Source organism: Diuraphis noxia, unplaced genomic scaffold, assembly GCF_037042655.1.
Source record: "Diuraphis noxia isolate RWA-SAM2 unplaced genomic scaffold, SU_Dnox_SAM2 contig0001, whole genome shotgun sequence".
NCBI classification, from domain to species: Eukaryota; Metazoa; Arthropoda; class Insecta; order Hemiptera; family Aphididae; genus Diuraphis; species Diuraphis noxia.
The window spans coordinates 81,626,085-81,642,773 of record NW_028301711.1 but is presented as its reverse complement, the minus strand read 5'-3'; the positions used below and the strand labels follow the sequence as shown (position 1 = coordinate 81,642,773).

Here is a 16,689-nt window from a genome sequence, read left to right as displayed (position 1 = left end):
AATTTTTTTAAAGTTTTCTATTTGTTCATTATTAAAGAAATAGGGTATTTCACGCAATTCTTCAACGATTTTATATTTATCAATATAACTTACAAATATTTCTTTTGAATTATCCAACTGATTGGATATGTTATAGTTTTGGGGATTCAAGTAAATGTTTGGATCAAAAAATTGAAATTCTTGAAAGAGCTGATTATTTATGGGCAATCTTACTGCAATTTCTTGGGCAGCTTGGACATAAAATTATAGACATTTCGGAAGAGTTTTAATGAATTATTCACATTCAGATCCCACAAATATTTCTGATTCTGGCAAATAGTTTTTAGGATCTGTAAATGAAAGTTGATCCAATTTATCAGTCATTAAATATTCAGGTTTTATGAAATTTTGTGAAATCGTTTTTAAAAGCCTATTGAATACATTGAAATTTGAAAACATTTCATGAATTATTATATGTTTGGTTTGAAACATGGCGTTAAATGAATTAAACAAATTTAAAGAGTTTTTTATAAAGTAGAAATAGGCCTTGACAACATTGTTATTTAAAGATTCTAATATAATTTCAGCACTTTTTAAATGGTCTTCTGATACAGCCAAAAGTAAAATACTCTAGTCAGTTTAATTTGACCCACTTTCGCGCATGCATACTGAGCCGCCGAAACGGTCAGGGGGCATCGGCAGTTGTCCGAAAAATGATAAGAGAGAGAAACTTGATAAGACTCCGAAAGCATGGAGTTATTGCCAACCATCGGACAAAAAAATCTCTATTTTAAAATTGATAAAAATTATATTATATTCAACATATATACAAAAATTATATTATTCTCCACATATACATAAAAATTATATTATACTCTACATATATATAAAAATTATTATTCTACATCTGAAAATCTTTGTTTGACTTGGACATTAAATTATTATTTAAAATGGATGTACCAACAAATAACGGTAAATATTATTATTATAATATTGATTTTTTTATACATTTTTTTTAAAAATTATTTTGAAAGTTTGTTTAGATATTGTAAATCATGACCATGCCTATAATTTTACCAATCAAGAGCATGGTAAGAATTAAAGAATTTAATTAACATTTAACATAAATAATCATGATTATAGATGTATAGACTGAAAATTAATAATATATATAATGATGCTGTAGGTATTATTAGTCATGATCATGACTATGTGATGATGGATTTGGTACATAATGACAATGATAATAGTATGTATTCAACTATTTAAATAATAAAATATTATAAATAAATATTTCTTTTTTTTTATATACAAATAGATTCTAAAGAGCATATCGAAAATTATAATCCGGGTATGTATTTAAGTTATTTAATGTAATTCTTTCACTTACTATTTAATTTTACATGAAATAGAACCCCAAAAGCTATCATGTGAAGTCCTTAATTTGGAAAGGCCTGAGACATACACAATAGTTTTTGGTACTCAAAGAATGACCGAAATTGTACGGGATAATCTGGGCTTCCTTTATTATAAAAATAAAAAAACTGAGAACAAAATGTGAGTATAAAAAAGGTAAATTAAAAAAAAAATTAAAAATTTAATGTCTTAATTGTACAGATATTTGGTATGTCTTGAAAAAAAATCGCAGAACCCGTGTCGAGCAACTGCTCATATATCCCCTGACCAAAATAATGATGAATTAATTTTGTGTAAACACCACAATCATCAAGTAAGGCCATTCAACGAGGAGGTACCAATTTTCAGGCAAACATTGACAAATAAGGCATTAAAAAAATCTGTATGTTCATATTCTTCGAGAGGAATATACATGGAAGAGATTGTTAAGTAATACATATTTTTATTTAACAAATTAAACAAATGTCTTTTAATAATTGCAATTGGTTTATCTGAAAAATTTAAGAGTATATTAATCTGTAAAAATTTATTTTAAATTATAACACCAACTTACTTTATAGTTTTCCAAATGCTGCACAAGATTATACCTTTCTCCAATGCTCTGAACGGATGCGTCGTCTGAGGCAAAAGTCATTTCCTGCAACACCTGACAATATTGAAGACCTTCACATATTACTAATGGCAAATAACCAATATACATCAACACTGCAAAATCCATCAAATAAGTAAATTAATATTTATTCCTTAATCTAAGTAGTTTAAATATCAACAACTTTAAATTTTAATAGGTTTTATCAAGGTCCTTTATTAATAAACCAACAAATCAAAGGTTTAATTTTTTGCAATACAACTAATATTCAACAACTAGGACCAGAATTAAGAAATGTATGTAATGTTTTAAACCTTAAGGCTAAAATTATATTATGATAATTATTTAAGTAACTATTAATTAAAATATTAGGTTCAGGTAGCAGGATGTGATGGGACATTTAAAACAGTGCCAAAATTTAAAAAAAAAGATGCATACCAAATATTTACTTTCCAAATAATTTATAAAAATGTGGTAAGGCATAAATATTATAATCAATGGGCAAATAATTAAAAATCATAACAATAAATAAAATAAGCAATTATGTAATAATGGCATAATGCACATACTTTGTTGTAGAGTTTTCCATTGGTGTACGCAATATTGTCAGGAAAGACCGAAGAAATATATGTTGAGTTGCTGTCATATATTAGAAATGTGTTACCATTAACATATAGCCAACTCACAATTATAACGGATTATGAATATGGATTGATGAATGCAATGAAAACAGTATTCCCTGAAAGCGATCATCAAGGATGTTATTTTCATTTTTGCCAGGTACCTAATACCTATATAAAATTAATTTCAAACACTTAAGTTTTTTTTTTTTTTTTAATGGCTATGAAAGTATACCTATACGATTAATATTTTATTTTTTTAGGCAATAATACGTTTTGTTAGAAATAAAAAAACTAGCATATACCACTTAATTACAAAAAATCCAATAGCTGCCAGAGTGTTAAGAATGGTAATTTTTGAATATTAAAACTATAAAATAGTACTTTTCTTAATTTAACAAAAATTTAATTTAGATTCATTACTTACAGGTTTTAGCTTTACCATATTTGCCTGCTGTAAAAACTGACGATATCCCATCAATGGAGGATGGATTTCAAACAATTGTTGATTACGTTAATCAATTTCCCAATTTGATGATGTGTTTTGAACATTTTTTATATGATTATATTTGGAGATATTGGTTTGAAACGATGGGACCTACAGCAATAACAGTGTTTAAAAAAGATATCCGAACAAATAACTTTGTTGAAAGTTACCACGCTTCATTGTTAAGGCTCATCAAACCTCATCCCAAAGTGTGGGAATTCCTTAGTAGGATTTAACACTAATTATTAATTTTGTTCTAAATGTGATTTAATAGTGGCAGTTTACTATGTACCTAAAACAGTAAAATGTTTTGATTGCACGGTAAAGGTAAAGATATTCCACGGTAAAGGCAAAGTATATTTTAACCAAAATTATATTAATATGTTTATTGAATTAAGTTGTTACCTAACCTAAGGATGTACAATGTACATGGTATAAGTAAGTCTAAAATTGTATTTTTAATTTTTTTTTTTATTGTTTTTGTGAGTTAATTACTAATAATTTTGTTGAGTATAGTATGAATCTGCAATGTTTTTATTGCAAGATGTTCCACAATAATGGCAGTGTATTTAAACCAAACTTATATTTATATGTTAATTGTATTAATTTGTTACCTAACCTAAGGTATAAGTAAGTCCAAAATTGTATTTTGTTTTAATTGTATTTAAAAATGTATTGTTTTATATTTATCTTTAGGAAATGACAATTACTTAATCTAATTAATTTTTAAATTATTTACTTTATTTATAGACCAACTACTGTTCTTAGAAAATCAGTCATTTGTGGAATTCAGACAACTGCAACAAAATTTGAAGGTTAGAATTAAACTTAAAGTTTCTTGAAAATTATAAATTCTTGTCATTCATACCCTTTGAATATTTCATAGATTCGAAATGGTGTTCCAACAAGGGCAAGAACAGCCAATACTGAAGCAATTAAAGATTTTTTGGTAGACTACACTCAAGACTTAAATTCAGATCGCCTCTTATCTTTTTTGAGACGTGCAGGACACAGAGTAGATGGTTATATTATACAAGAGATAGGTTTAGGTTCTTATCCTACTGTAGAGGTTTGATATTTTCAGCATTCACCCACCTACCTACAACAAAAACTTACCTAATTTTACAATATTTTTGACAATTATTATTAATTCTACACACATACATTTATATATTATATTTTTACCAACTAAATTAGATAGATACTAGAAAAACATGTTTACTACCTTCTTTAAATTTCATTTTGCATAAATTGACATACCGATTCCAGTTCAAAGTTAATTTTTTTTACATTGCGTTCACGACCAGAATATGAGCACTCCATGTTTCCATATTAAAAATAATACGAAATGATTATAACATATTTTCGTAAGTAATACCAAAAAACTAGAAATAAAATAAAGTATAACGAATATTTAAACATTATTTCGGACGGTAGTAAAATAATTCGAACAATTTAATAAAACAAAACATCTTCTACAACGCTCAACGACTGACGAGTAGTCACTATATAGTGACCGAATTACTGAAATCTTGTGCAAGTTGTAACAGACAACAGTAAACATGACTATTAATACATATTTTACTATAAATGAATAAAATCATACAATCATTACAATTACATAACACACGCACACTATTTTCGGCGGGTGCACTGAATGAAATACTATTTTTATCTTATCGACATGTCTATTCTATTTAGTATTTATTATGATATTACGATTTTTTGTCAATACAATAGTAGGTACCTAAGTAAGTGGTATAAAAGTTCTAATAATACCTAGTTGAATGTAACGTGACCAATTTAAATCAGTTATTACATCAATAATTTGAAATGTATTTTAAATACTTTCTGAATGGATGTACATGTACTTGTATCCGTATTTAAATACAATTTTAAAAGTATCTTTTACAAGACTGTGTCTTTCATAATATTATAAGAATTATTTTGTAAATTAATGTTTCATATTAAATATAATTAAATAAAGGGATTTTAATAATTTGTACGGTCTTTTTACTTCATATCGTATAAATAAATACTTTATGATCTAAATGTTATATTTATATATTTAATGTTTTCAGAAAATTTTTATTAATCATAAAGAGTTGAAATAAGACTTGTTCAATGTTCGTTCCCGATAATCTATCGAATTATCCTACGTATTTACATATTATATTATACAGCTTTTACATGTACGAGTATTTCTTAATTTCACATGAGCCTTATAAAATCGAATAATTCAAATATTTACTCACGTAATTTTGACGTCTCTAAATGAATCGTATATTAGTAGGATTGTAGGAACCACGTACCACTACGACTTACGACAGTGTTCCAAAAGCAAATGAAATTGTTATCGAATATCGATAATGAAATCATTTTATTTATAATAATAATGTCCATTATGCCTGATGAAAATAATATAATGTTATTGTATTAATGTTATAACTTATAATTAGCACATGATAGTGTTCTTGTAGGGTGATTTAACGCTGCGTCGCTGTTTAATTGTTATCGGCCAACATTTTTATTTTTAGTTAAACGACAACAATAATCAATTGTAATCATTTCAAAAATCAAATAATAATTTTAAAAATATAGACAGTATAAAATGATAAAACGTAGGATTATTATTTTCCGTATTAAATTGGTCTTTAATATATTATTTAATTCAATAAATTCTTGAAATTACAATCGGCAATCAGTGGGTAAACATCTTACATCTATTAATAGTCTGGCAATAGTATTTAATAATATAATTATTATCAAAAAATATAAGAATTATCATTTAGTTGATCAGTGTTACCCTACAAACAAACAAAAAAGTTTTATAATATATTTTTTTTTAAATTGTATGTTGGCAATAACTTTAATGGTACCGTCATTCGACTTGAGTTCTTATAATTTTTCGGACAACTGCCTACGACCCACGGTCAGACCCCTCTGGTCGGTGAATGGTGATCCGTGATTGGTCGCCGATCGTCGTTAACTATCGGAGACCGGAGTCGACCCGTGTCATAGTCAATAGGTGGTAAGGCGACATTGAACACTAGCGCTGCGAGACATGCGCAATCATGGCCGGTTTTCGTCTGACGAGTGGATCAACTTAAACTGAATAGAGTATGTGAAAGGCTATTCCAACAATCTAGCATCCGTACAACACATTGATGTAATGCCAACCACCTAGTATCTGCCAACCTCAATATTTTTTTTTCTGATCTCCAAAATAATCTTGGATTTATTGTAAAATTGCCGTTCTTTTTGCACTGCCTGATATATAAGTGGCCACCTGATAATAATTATAATAATAATTATTATTATGAATATATTGTTAAACACAGAATTATTATTATAGTTATAAAATGAATAATTACAGATCTAATTCAATCTTCAGGAAACCTAGGCAATTTTCCGCAGCATTGCTTGCAACTAAAGCTGCTGAATGACATTTTGAATGACTTTCTTTAAATATGAAAAAAAATAGTTGTTTTTTCCCACCATCACATTCGCGCCATCACTAGCTATTCCAACAAGATTTTTAATTGATATTTGTTTGGATTGTAAGCAGTTTTTAAATTCCTCGTTTATATTTTTTTGCACTGCAATCAGTGGCGTCAATAGCAACCAACTCAAGCAATTGAGTGTGTGCAGTTCCTGCTTTTGAATGGACAAAATTAACAAGAGCAAAATTTCCCGTTGTAACAGTAATTTTTGGTTTATTTTCCCAGCATTCCCGTTTGGTAAAATCTCAACTAAAGTTCCCTGCATTCCGGGAAATTCCCTTAAACTTACCATCTCTGAGTCTTCATGTTTAAATTCAAAATTTCGTAATGATAAACCGAATATTATCACACATCTCTTATCAGTATGTAAAAAGTTAAAACAGCTGGCTTGTAAAACGGTATTAATTTGACAAGTCGTTTTCGACCTGATAACATTTTTATGAAACGCTTATTATTTGGACTTGTCTGTTTTTACATGTTACTTATCACTTGTAATGTTATAACTTATTTTTTTTTTATGAAACAGTCCCCTGTTGGCGACGAGATCACTACACTGGTAAGAAAATGAATCTAGTTTCTTCTTTATAAGGTCAAAGTAAGTAGTTCTCATCAACTTCATTAAAAAGCGCCAGCTTAAAAAAAAATTAATATTATACCTACATACAAATATTATTATGGAAATAGATTTTGCCTTGGGTGAAATTCTAATCAATTCATATAGGTAAGGACTGAACACTTAAAACAAAGTAGTAGCATCATAAGTGTAAATAGTTATACTTTAATCAAAAAATCTGAAAAATAATGATACACAGTTTTTTTTAGATATTTTATGTTAAAATTTGGCTTAGATTAGATATTTGAATAAGACTTAACAATTTTAGGCCTAAGTTGATGCATATTGCATTTTTTTTTTTGGAATTTTTTAGTCCAGTGGTTCTTAACCATAAGGTCGCGACCAAATTTTGGGTCGCCAATAATTTTAAATGGGTCGGCTGAAATTTAAAATGTTGGTATTATATTTTTATTTTTATGTCTTATAATATAAATAATAAATGAAACAGTTTTCGTAAATGCACAGTATTGATAATTGGTACACAGAAGCTTATCAAATTTATTCGTTTCTGTTAATGTCAACCAATAAAGTATATATATATAGCTATAAGTTATAGTACTAGATAAGTTTTCGACCAGCATTTTTCTTAGAATCAATTATCAATGTTGTGAACGTCGTATGGTACTTATTTGTGTAGTCGTGAGGTTAACGTCAACCTACCTGCCCAGTGCGGAATAGTCGTTAGCATTCGTAAATCGTCTAATAATTTTGTATACCTACTTAAATTTAAACATTTGTAATGAGTAAACAGACATCACTTTCATCTTTTTTCAAAAAACCTTTGGTAGTTACAAATAATGAAAATGAAATGACGAAATCACATGCAAATGAACAAGAAAATATAGAGACGGACGAGATGCCTAGAAAAAAGATAAAAATATAGACGAATTACCTATATAAATACATTGATAAATATATTAGTTATGGGTTTACTTATATGAATGAAAACGGAATAGATTTGCCACAATGTGTTATTTACGGTATTGTACTAGCAAATGCTTCTTTAAAGCCAAATAAACTTATACGGAATCTTGAAACTAATCATAATGAATACAGAAATAAAACTACAGATTTTTTTTAAGAAAACGTGATAAGTTAAAGATAAATAAAAAAAATATTAAATCATACACCACAGTTGAAAAGGTGTATTTAAAATGTTATTGCAGCTTTCCATATTGCTAAGACAATAAAGCCATATAATATTGATGAAAAACTAATTATACCTTGTATGGTCGATATATGTTCAAAACTATTCGGTAATGAACACGTCTCAAAAATAAAAAATATCTCCATGTCAAATGACACTTTTCATAAACGAATTCTTTGTATTGCTAATGATATCGAATATCAGATCTTCGAAAAAATAAACAAATCTTTATTTTATGCCATCCAGTTGGACGAATCGACAGATATTAGTAATTCAGCTATATTATTACTATATGTAAGGTACATTGATGATACATTAACGATATAAAAGAAGAGTTTTTATGTACCTTAAAGTTGAAAACATTTACTACAGCAGATGAAATTTTCAAAACAATGATGATTTGAAAACTTCGAGTGATTGTTGTAGTCAGGAACGTCACTCAAAATGAAGCTCGTGGTTTACTTAGATTAATGAACCGTTTTGAAGTTACATTTATGTCACTATTTTGGGGTGATTTACTTCAACGTTTTAATGTGGTTAGTAAATATCTACAATCTGTCAATATTGATGTATGTACAGTGTGTGATCAATATGAAGCATTGATAAAATATGTTGTAAATCTCCGTTCTGATGAAATGTTTCAAAATTATGAAGTACTAGCAATGAAAAAATGTTCTGAAAATTGTTATGAAACGATTTACAAACGTAAAAAAAAAAGGACAAAACATCATGATGAAACAGCTAGTATTATTGAAAATGAAATCAATTTAATAGGTAGTTTGGAATTCAAAGTAAACACATATTTAGTGATTTGTGATTCTATAATAGAAGAATTAACAAGTCGAAAGTTAGCTTACGATAATGTCATAACAAAGTATAGTTTTTTTTTAAGACTCACAAAGATAAAACCATCAGAAGTACGTGTTTCAGCTGAACATTTGTACTCAATGTATACAAAAGATTTGGATGTAACATTTGTTAATGAATGTGTTCATTTTCAAAGTTATATTCAAAGTATGAAAAATTCTCCATCAACTATAATTGATATGAGTTCTATGTTAAAAATAGAAGGATTAGAAGATATTTACCCGTATGTGAGTATTGCTTTACACATGTTTTTATGTACTCCCTGTTCAAACTGTACCGCTGAACGGTCATTTTCAACTTTACGCCGAATAAAAACATACCTAAGGCCAACAATTTCTGAAGAGAGATTAAACTCACTTGCAATATTAAATATTGAATCAGAAATAACAAAACAAATTAAATATGAAGATATTATAGATCATTTTGCTGATATTCAATCAAGAAAAAAATTGTAAAATAAACAATAAATATTATTATATTACTATATTATAGTACATATAATTAATTGTATATATTATCATTTATTATTATTTGAATCGTGGAAGATTCTAGGTAGATAGTACCTAAGTCCTAAGTTATAAATTAGTTACTTATGTTTTTTTGGTATGGTTTAACTATTATTCAAAATATTATATTGGAATGCATAGGTACCTAGTTAAAATTGCTAAAAATTAACTGCAAATTAAATTGTCAACGAGAAAGGGAAACATAAAAATTTATTAATTTTATCCCCCCCACCAAAAAAAAAAAATTAGCCACCACTTCTATGGTATTAAAAAAAATGTGTTGGAAAGGGGCGCCATAAATATTGTGCCCAGGGGCGAAAAATTCCTAAATACGGCCCTGTAAATATGTATGTGTTATCTAGGTTAATGTTATTTTTGAATTATAGTTATAATATAAAATTATAAATTATAATTTTTAGGTAAATATTTAATTATAAATAAAATTTGTTTTATCATTATAGTGAATTGCAAGTTCTCCTTGGTAAACGCCATAATATTAATCCTGTAGTAACCAGTGACCGAGCCGAAATTCATATATCAAGTTCAAATACAGTTAACTCATTTGATAGGTAACATTGCTTGAATATCATATAATCATATAATAAATTATGTTACAAACACATTGGAATGTGTTTCATGATGGTTATATAGATTTTTATCATTTATTCAATTATTTATCACAGAGACATATCGAAAGTATCAGATGGCACAGAAGAAAATATAATATATGATTCCAGCACTTCTAATAGCTCTATAGATTCTCCATATCCAAGTGTAAGCAATGAAATATGCAGGGAAAAACCAAAAAACTATAACCACTGCCAGTAGTTTGCAACTCTGCAATAAAAGTCTGCAAGAAATAAAAAATGCTATATCTACACGCCATATAGAATGCCAACAATTTGAAAATAAATTACTTGAGAAATATACGGAAGAGACTGAAAAGGCAGATACATTTCGCAATAGTATCTTAAAAATAAAAGAAGAAAAACTAGAAATGATGAAAAAATTGTTATTAAAAAAGTAAAGTACCTATTACATTTATTAAGTTTTATTATACTTGAAAATATGCAACTATTTATTATTTTAAAAGTCTGATATAAATTTAAAATATTGTTTTTATAGCTTAAGTATATTGTTTGGTTAAATATTTGAAACTCATTTATTATTATTAATTTTAATATTAAAAGATATTCATACAGTTATGAAATTGAAATATTTTGTACTTTAAAAGTCTGATGATATAAAATATCATAATAATATCATAATAATTCAAATATCAAAATACTATGTGTCTTTCCGGCTAATCAGAATAATACAAAATATATAGCCCTTATGGCGCAATGGAATATAACAATAAATAATAATATAAGTTATGTACGTCCCTTGTGGCACCATAGAATATATAATAATAAGTATAAGGAATATAATAATTATATAAAATAAATAACTCACAGGTTGTCGGTGCACTGCTGGCCAGCCGCTGCCTAGCTATATAATAATAACATAAAAATAAAAACACACAAAATGGTATTAACACACAAATGTAATAAAATTGGAGATTCGCGCCGACACAAAGGTATAATAATTTAATTTCTAGCAAAGTAATTAGGTCCTTTGTCGCTAATAATTATAATAAAAAACAATATTTGCACTAACTTATTTAAAAATTGTAGAAAATAGTAAAATATTCTTTCTGAGCACAACCGTGCTAACGCGACAACGTAAAGGCGCGTACATACGAGCGAACATTTTGCGACGTTCGAAGTGAGCTTACTCGAACGCGAACGAGCACGCATGAGCATTCGGACAAGCGGACGAATGCTGTTTGTTCGTGTGGACACATGCGATGCACAAAATATACTGTTCGTAGCTGTTCGGGCCCATTCCAGAGTCGAGTACAGTTGTTAACATAATTTAGTATCGAAATGTAGTGTCTTGGTTTAAATACATAAAAGTGTACAAGCAATTTTTCAAGTATAACAATTATTTAATTATTATTTTATTGGTGAATTATGAGTAATCATTTACAAATTGCAAGTGCAGCATTTATTGTAATGCATGAACTTATGAAAATTAAAAAAAAAAAAAGTTCGACGTAAAAGACGTTTTTGGAGATCAAAACTTTACATCGATAATGAAAATAGAGGAGCTAATTTTTTAAATAGTATGCAGTCTGAAATAATATCTGAAATTAATTTATATTAATAACAATTTGTGAACATAATTACACCCTCATATTTCGCTAAATATTGATCTTACGGGTTTTGTGCCTATGTACAATTGTGTTTTATTTAACATGTTTAGTCCGATTTCCAAGTATCTAAGTGATCACACTTAAACTTGCAAAGTCGATTTTGAGAACTTGGTTACTGCATTTACTTTTAAAAACTCCCGCCGTCCAGTGGCGTATTTACGGGGGGGGGGGGGGGGTCCAAGGGGTCCGGACCCCCCCCCCCATTGACTCGTGTCTCGTACATGTAAATTTTTGTGTTTTTATATGTTTAATAAAAACAAATCATATCATAGGATATGACATATGTCGATATGAACAATTTTGTAAAAAAATTTCGAAGCGTCAGTATTATCAACATTTTCAATTTTTATCATGATTTTTCGTTATCAGTTTGGTACCAAACATGGTTGAAAAATACCGAGTTCTTGGTTATTGAACAAACGCTCTGCTTTTATCAAAACAAATTAAATGATAGCGGTAGCCGGTAGATAATAATGATGACTGACGGTTTTTCTTATTTATGATTATGCATTACATGATCTTCAAAACCGTTCGAATTCGAAACTTCACTGTGTTGTTTTTTATTAATCTTTCAAAATGAACAACACACCTAAAATAACAACTTTTTTCACTGCGATTCGGTCTACAGAGTCCACTTGTAGTAGTGAGACCCCTAGCGAGACTGCCGAGACTTTGAATCTGAAAAGGTCTATCGACGAAGACGCTGAACAAAGTTTGAATAAGAAATTAAATTCTCAGGTATGTTACTGTTTAAAACCCGTATTTATTATTATCTTGATTATATAATTGAAATCTATAGTTGTTAAGCTTGCTTTCCTCATAGACCATAGTTGTATATTTTTCTAAATGCTTATACTTATTTTTTTATATTGGCTGCCTTATGAAATTTGCTTGGCGGTATTTGAAATTTAAATATATATAGAATGAAAATGTGAACAAAAATGACAAAGTTACGACTCCGCCTAATGATATTTGTTTGTTTGTAAATCGTTCCTTAACTGATAAAGAGAAAATTGAGGTAAGAATTAATGTAGTTTTTTTCTTACTTTTTTAAGCGTAATAATGGTACAAACTACAAATACAGCATTCTCACGCTTCTAGTATTTGACTTAATTAACTACTAAGTACTTACAAAGAATTGTAATAAAGTAGGTTCTAGGCATATCACAATATTATTTTATTTATTTTTAGGTTTTGAAAAATGTATGGATTCCTAAAAAAGATTTTATTTTTCCTATACTGGATACGAATACAAAAAAGAATTTGCGATTTCAATATACTTGGTTAGAAAGATTTCCGTGGCTAGTATATTCGAAAAAAGAAGATGGAGCTTACTGCCGATATTGTGTAGTTTTTGCAAATTATGGAGGAATTGGAAACCAACCTTTAGGACAGCTTGTACTAACTGTATTTCGCAATTTTAAAAAAGCTCTTAAAGTAATAATCGCTTTTAATAATTTATGAAATGTTTATAGTTTAATGGCTTTCAGTTTAGTGCACTTTAGCACTTATACTTACTTGTGTTTAGATTTTTCTATTATGATAATATTTTGTATAACATAAAACCATTATAGGCATTTCAAGATCACACAAAGGCTGCTTATCACGAAATGAGTGTCTTAAAGTCTCAACAATTTCTAAGTATTTTATTTGATCATAAACAGCCATCAATAGTAGAATGCATTGACACTGATAGGTGATTTAACTATTTTAACAAAAGTGCCTATATATTATATTAAATTGTCAATAATGTCATCATTATAGATTGGCTAAAGTCAAAGAAAATAGAAAAAGACTTGTTCCTATTATTCAGTGTATTTTGTTGTGTGGTAGAGAAGAAATTCCTTTACGGGGACATCTGGATTTTGGTAAAATAGTGACAGATGGTAATTGAAATTATAATAACTCAATTTGTATATATAATTTGAATTAAATATATTTATTTCAACAATCAACAGATATAAATTCAAGAGAAGGTAAATTTCGTGCCATTTTAAAATATCGAGCAATAGGCGATGAACATTTAAAAAATGTGTTGGAAGGTTGTGGTAAAAGGAACAAATATACAAGTCCTATAATTCAAAACCAAATTATTGAAGCGTGCAATAAAATCATTCTCAAACAGATTGTTGATAAAGTAAATTCTTCAAAATGCTTCTCAATCTTAGCTGACGAAACGACTGATGTAGCTACGAAGGAACAGTTATCAATAAGCGTGCGTTATGTTGATAATGATGATATATTACATGAAGATTTTCTTCAATTTTTTGAAATAAACAGTTTGACTGGTTCAAGTTTAGCTTCATCTATATTGGATGGTAATTATTGGTAGTATAAATTATTATAAATCATTGTTGACTATTTAAAGTTATGATATGTTTTTATTTTTATTTCAGGTTTAAATGCTTGCGGTATTGATTGTGAACACTTGTATGGCCAAGGCTATGATGGGGCCAGTAACATGGCAGGGAAATTCAATGGTGTTCAAGCTGTAATTAGAGATAGCTATCCAAAGGCACTATACATTCATTGCTCTGCACATTCTTTCAATTTAGCAGTATGTACATCCAGTGATATAAAATCTGTTAGAAATTGTTTGGGAATCGTTGAACGGCTTTATGTATTTTTCAACACACCAAAAAGAAAAAATGAATTAATCAACGAAATTGAAAATAGTGACTCCATACCTAGTTCTAACGCTAGGACACTGAAAAGGCAATGTGCAACAAGATGGGTACAGAAATACGAATCATTGAATGATTTTGTTGAATTATTACCATTTGTGATTAAAACACTTGAAAACATTTCTTCTACGTGGGGTTTACCGTCTTCTGTAGATGCTGAAGTCCTATTAAAAAGTGCATTGGATTCAGAGTTTCTTATTTCATTATATGTTACTAAGGTACATTCTTAATTGAAAATTTAAATAAATATGTACTGCTTCTGCATCTAATTACCTAAATAATAAACATATTTTAGATTTTTTTTGCCTTTGGACTACCTGTATGCAAACAATTACAAAAAGAATGAATAGATTTAAAGCACACTATAAATATTATAGAAACATTACTTCAGTCTTTAAAAGAAATTAGAGAAAATGCTGAAAAAGAATTTCAAATTTTATTTGAAAAAGTAAAAGTAAGTAATTTGAGTTTTAATTAAAGTAATTCAATGTAGGGTATACATAATAATAAATAAACTTACAATATTAAAATAGAAGTTGGCAGATGTTATTGGAACTGAAATATCAAAGAAACGCACTGCTGGAAAACAAACAAATAGAGCAAATCCCCAAGTATCTTCGGTAGAAGAGTATTACAGAGTTACAGTGTTTTTGCCGTTTATAGATAATTTTATCTGCCAACTAACTTCTAGATTTTTAAATCATAAAAACGTTTTTGAAGGTAAAGCTATTTATTGTTATCTAAGTTTATCTCAAAACTCTAATCAGTATATTTAGTATCTAGTTCCTAGCGGCTAGCAGAAAACTATATAAATAAATAATTACACAATATGATTAATTAAACTATAATGTATTGGATATATAATTTTTAGAAGTGTCTCTAGCGTAAAATTATTTTCATGTTAAAACAAGAATTGAAGATGTTTTATTTTATATGTTATAGGTTTTGAATGTTTGTTTAGTTCATCTTTTACTGATGAAGAAAGATTGGCATTTGAGAAATTAGTTGAGTTTTATATACAACCAGTTGAAAAGGATAAAGTCAAAATAAGCAACGGAGATGTCAATACCAAAACTGGATTAGATGCACTTATGAAATGTTCGAAGACAGATTTTCCAAACATACATTTTTTGATTAAAATATTTTGTACATTGCCAGTATCTACGGCCACTCCAGAAAGATCATTTTCAACCTTAAAAAGGTTGAAAAGTTATCTTAGATCAACTATGAATGAAGTAATGTATTTAAGAAATATTTATTATAAAAGTTATAAAATTAGTATATTGTAATTTGTTTTGTATTTAGGATAGGCTAAATGGACTGGCATTGATGTCCATTCATCGGGACATACCTATCGACGTGGATGCAATTATTGATGAAATGGCACTTACCCCTAGAAAATTAGATTTTGTTTTATAATCATGTTTTATTACAATAAATAAATAATTAAATACTCAAAAATTGTAAATTGTCTTATAAATATTATATTTATGTAATAAAGTGTAATTGGGGGGGTGTGGGGGGCGAAGCCCCCCACGGCTTTGTATTCTGAAAATTATCTGGACCCTCCCCATGACAAATTCCTAAATACGCCACTGCCGCCGTCAGCTCGGTGTCTACAGGGTTTTCAGTATTTTTGCATAAAATTAACAGGGACAATAGCCGAGTATGAGTGTAATCAAACAGTGGAGGTTTCAAGTCGATCGCAAGAATATTCATTATTTAAATATGAAAAGTAAACCGTTGAAATTCAAAACATCGAGGTTGTTTACGCACCGTGTAAATTATTTACAGGTTATTTTGAAACTATGATTATGATTTATAATCTGGAACCTTCTGAAAAACCAGATTACGGTTTGCTGAAGAAGCTGTTAAAAATCTAAAAGCTATGTATATCTAAAATATATTATAATTTAATATATTAAAATATAATTATTGTACTTAACAACAATTATTTGAATAAAAAGTTAATAATTATTGGATTGTTTAAATTTGAATAATATGTGGTAATGTTTTTTGAT

General features: G+C 28.2%; 1 protein-coding gene and 1 pseudogene across 2 annotated transcripts; both read left to right on the top strand.

Moving 5' to 3' along the window:
• Nucleotides 1–1,034: 1,034 nt before the first annotated feature.
• On the top strand, nucleotides 1,035–4,884 carry LOC149062041 (uncharacterized). Its single transcript, XM_089215188.1, has 12 exons — nucleotides 1,035–1,070; nucleotides 1,123–1,228; nucleotides 1,298–1,330; nucleotides 1,392–1,536; nucleotides 1,597–1,824; nucleotides 1,956–2,120; nucleotides 2,184–2,280; nucleotides 2,357–2,458; nucleotides 2,564–2,764; nucleotides 2,868–2,954; nucleotides 3,034–3,906; nucleotides 3,978–4,884. Exons 1-11 carry the CDS (start codon nucleotides 1,035–1,037, stop codon nucleotides 3,325–3,327), a joined length of 1,494 nt encoding a protein of 497 aa, XP_089071314.1. The 3' UTR covers nucleotides 3,328–3,906; nucleotides 3,978–4,884.
• Nucleotides 4,885–12,560: 7,676 nt separating this feature from the next.
• LOC149062040 (52 kDa repressor of the inhibitor of the protein kinase-like) lies at nucleotides 12,561–16,087 on the top strand (annotated as a pseudogene). The gene is made up of 11 exons (XR_016189312.1): nucleotides 12,561–12,722; nucleotides 12,907–13,002; nucleotides 13,559–13,680; nucleotides 13,749–13,870; nucleotides 13,943–14,302; nucleotides 14,381–14,886; nucleotides 14,964–15,122; nucleotides 15,202–15,279; nucleotides 15,360–15,388; nucleotides 15,611–15,903; nucleotides 15,974–16,087. The product of XR_016189312.1 is annotated as a 52 kDa repressor of the inhibitor of the protein kinase-like (transcript).
• The last annotated feature ends 602 nt before the right edge of the window (nucleotides 16,088–16,689 follow it).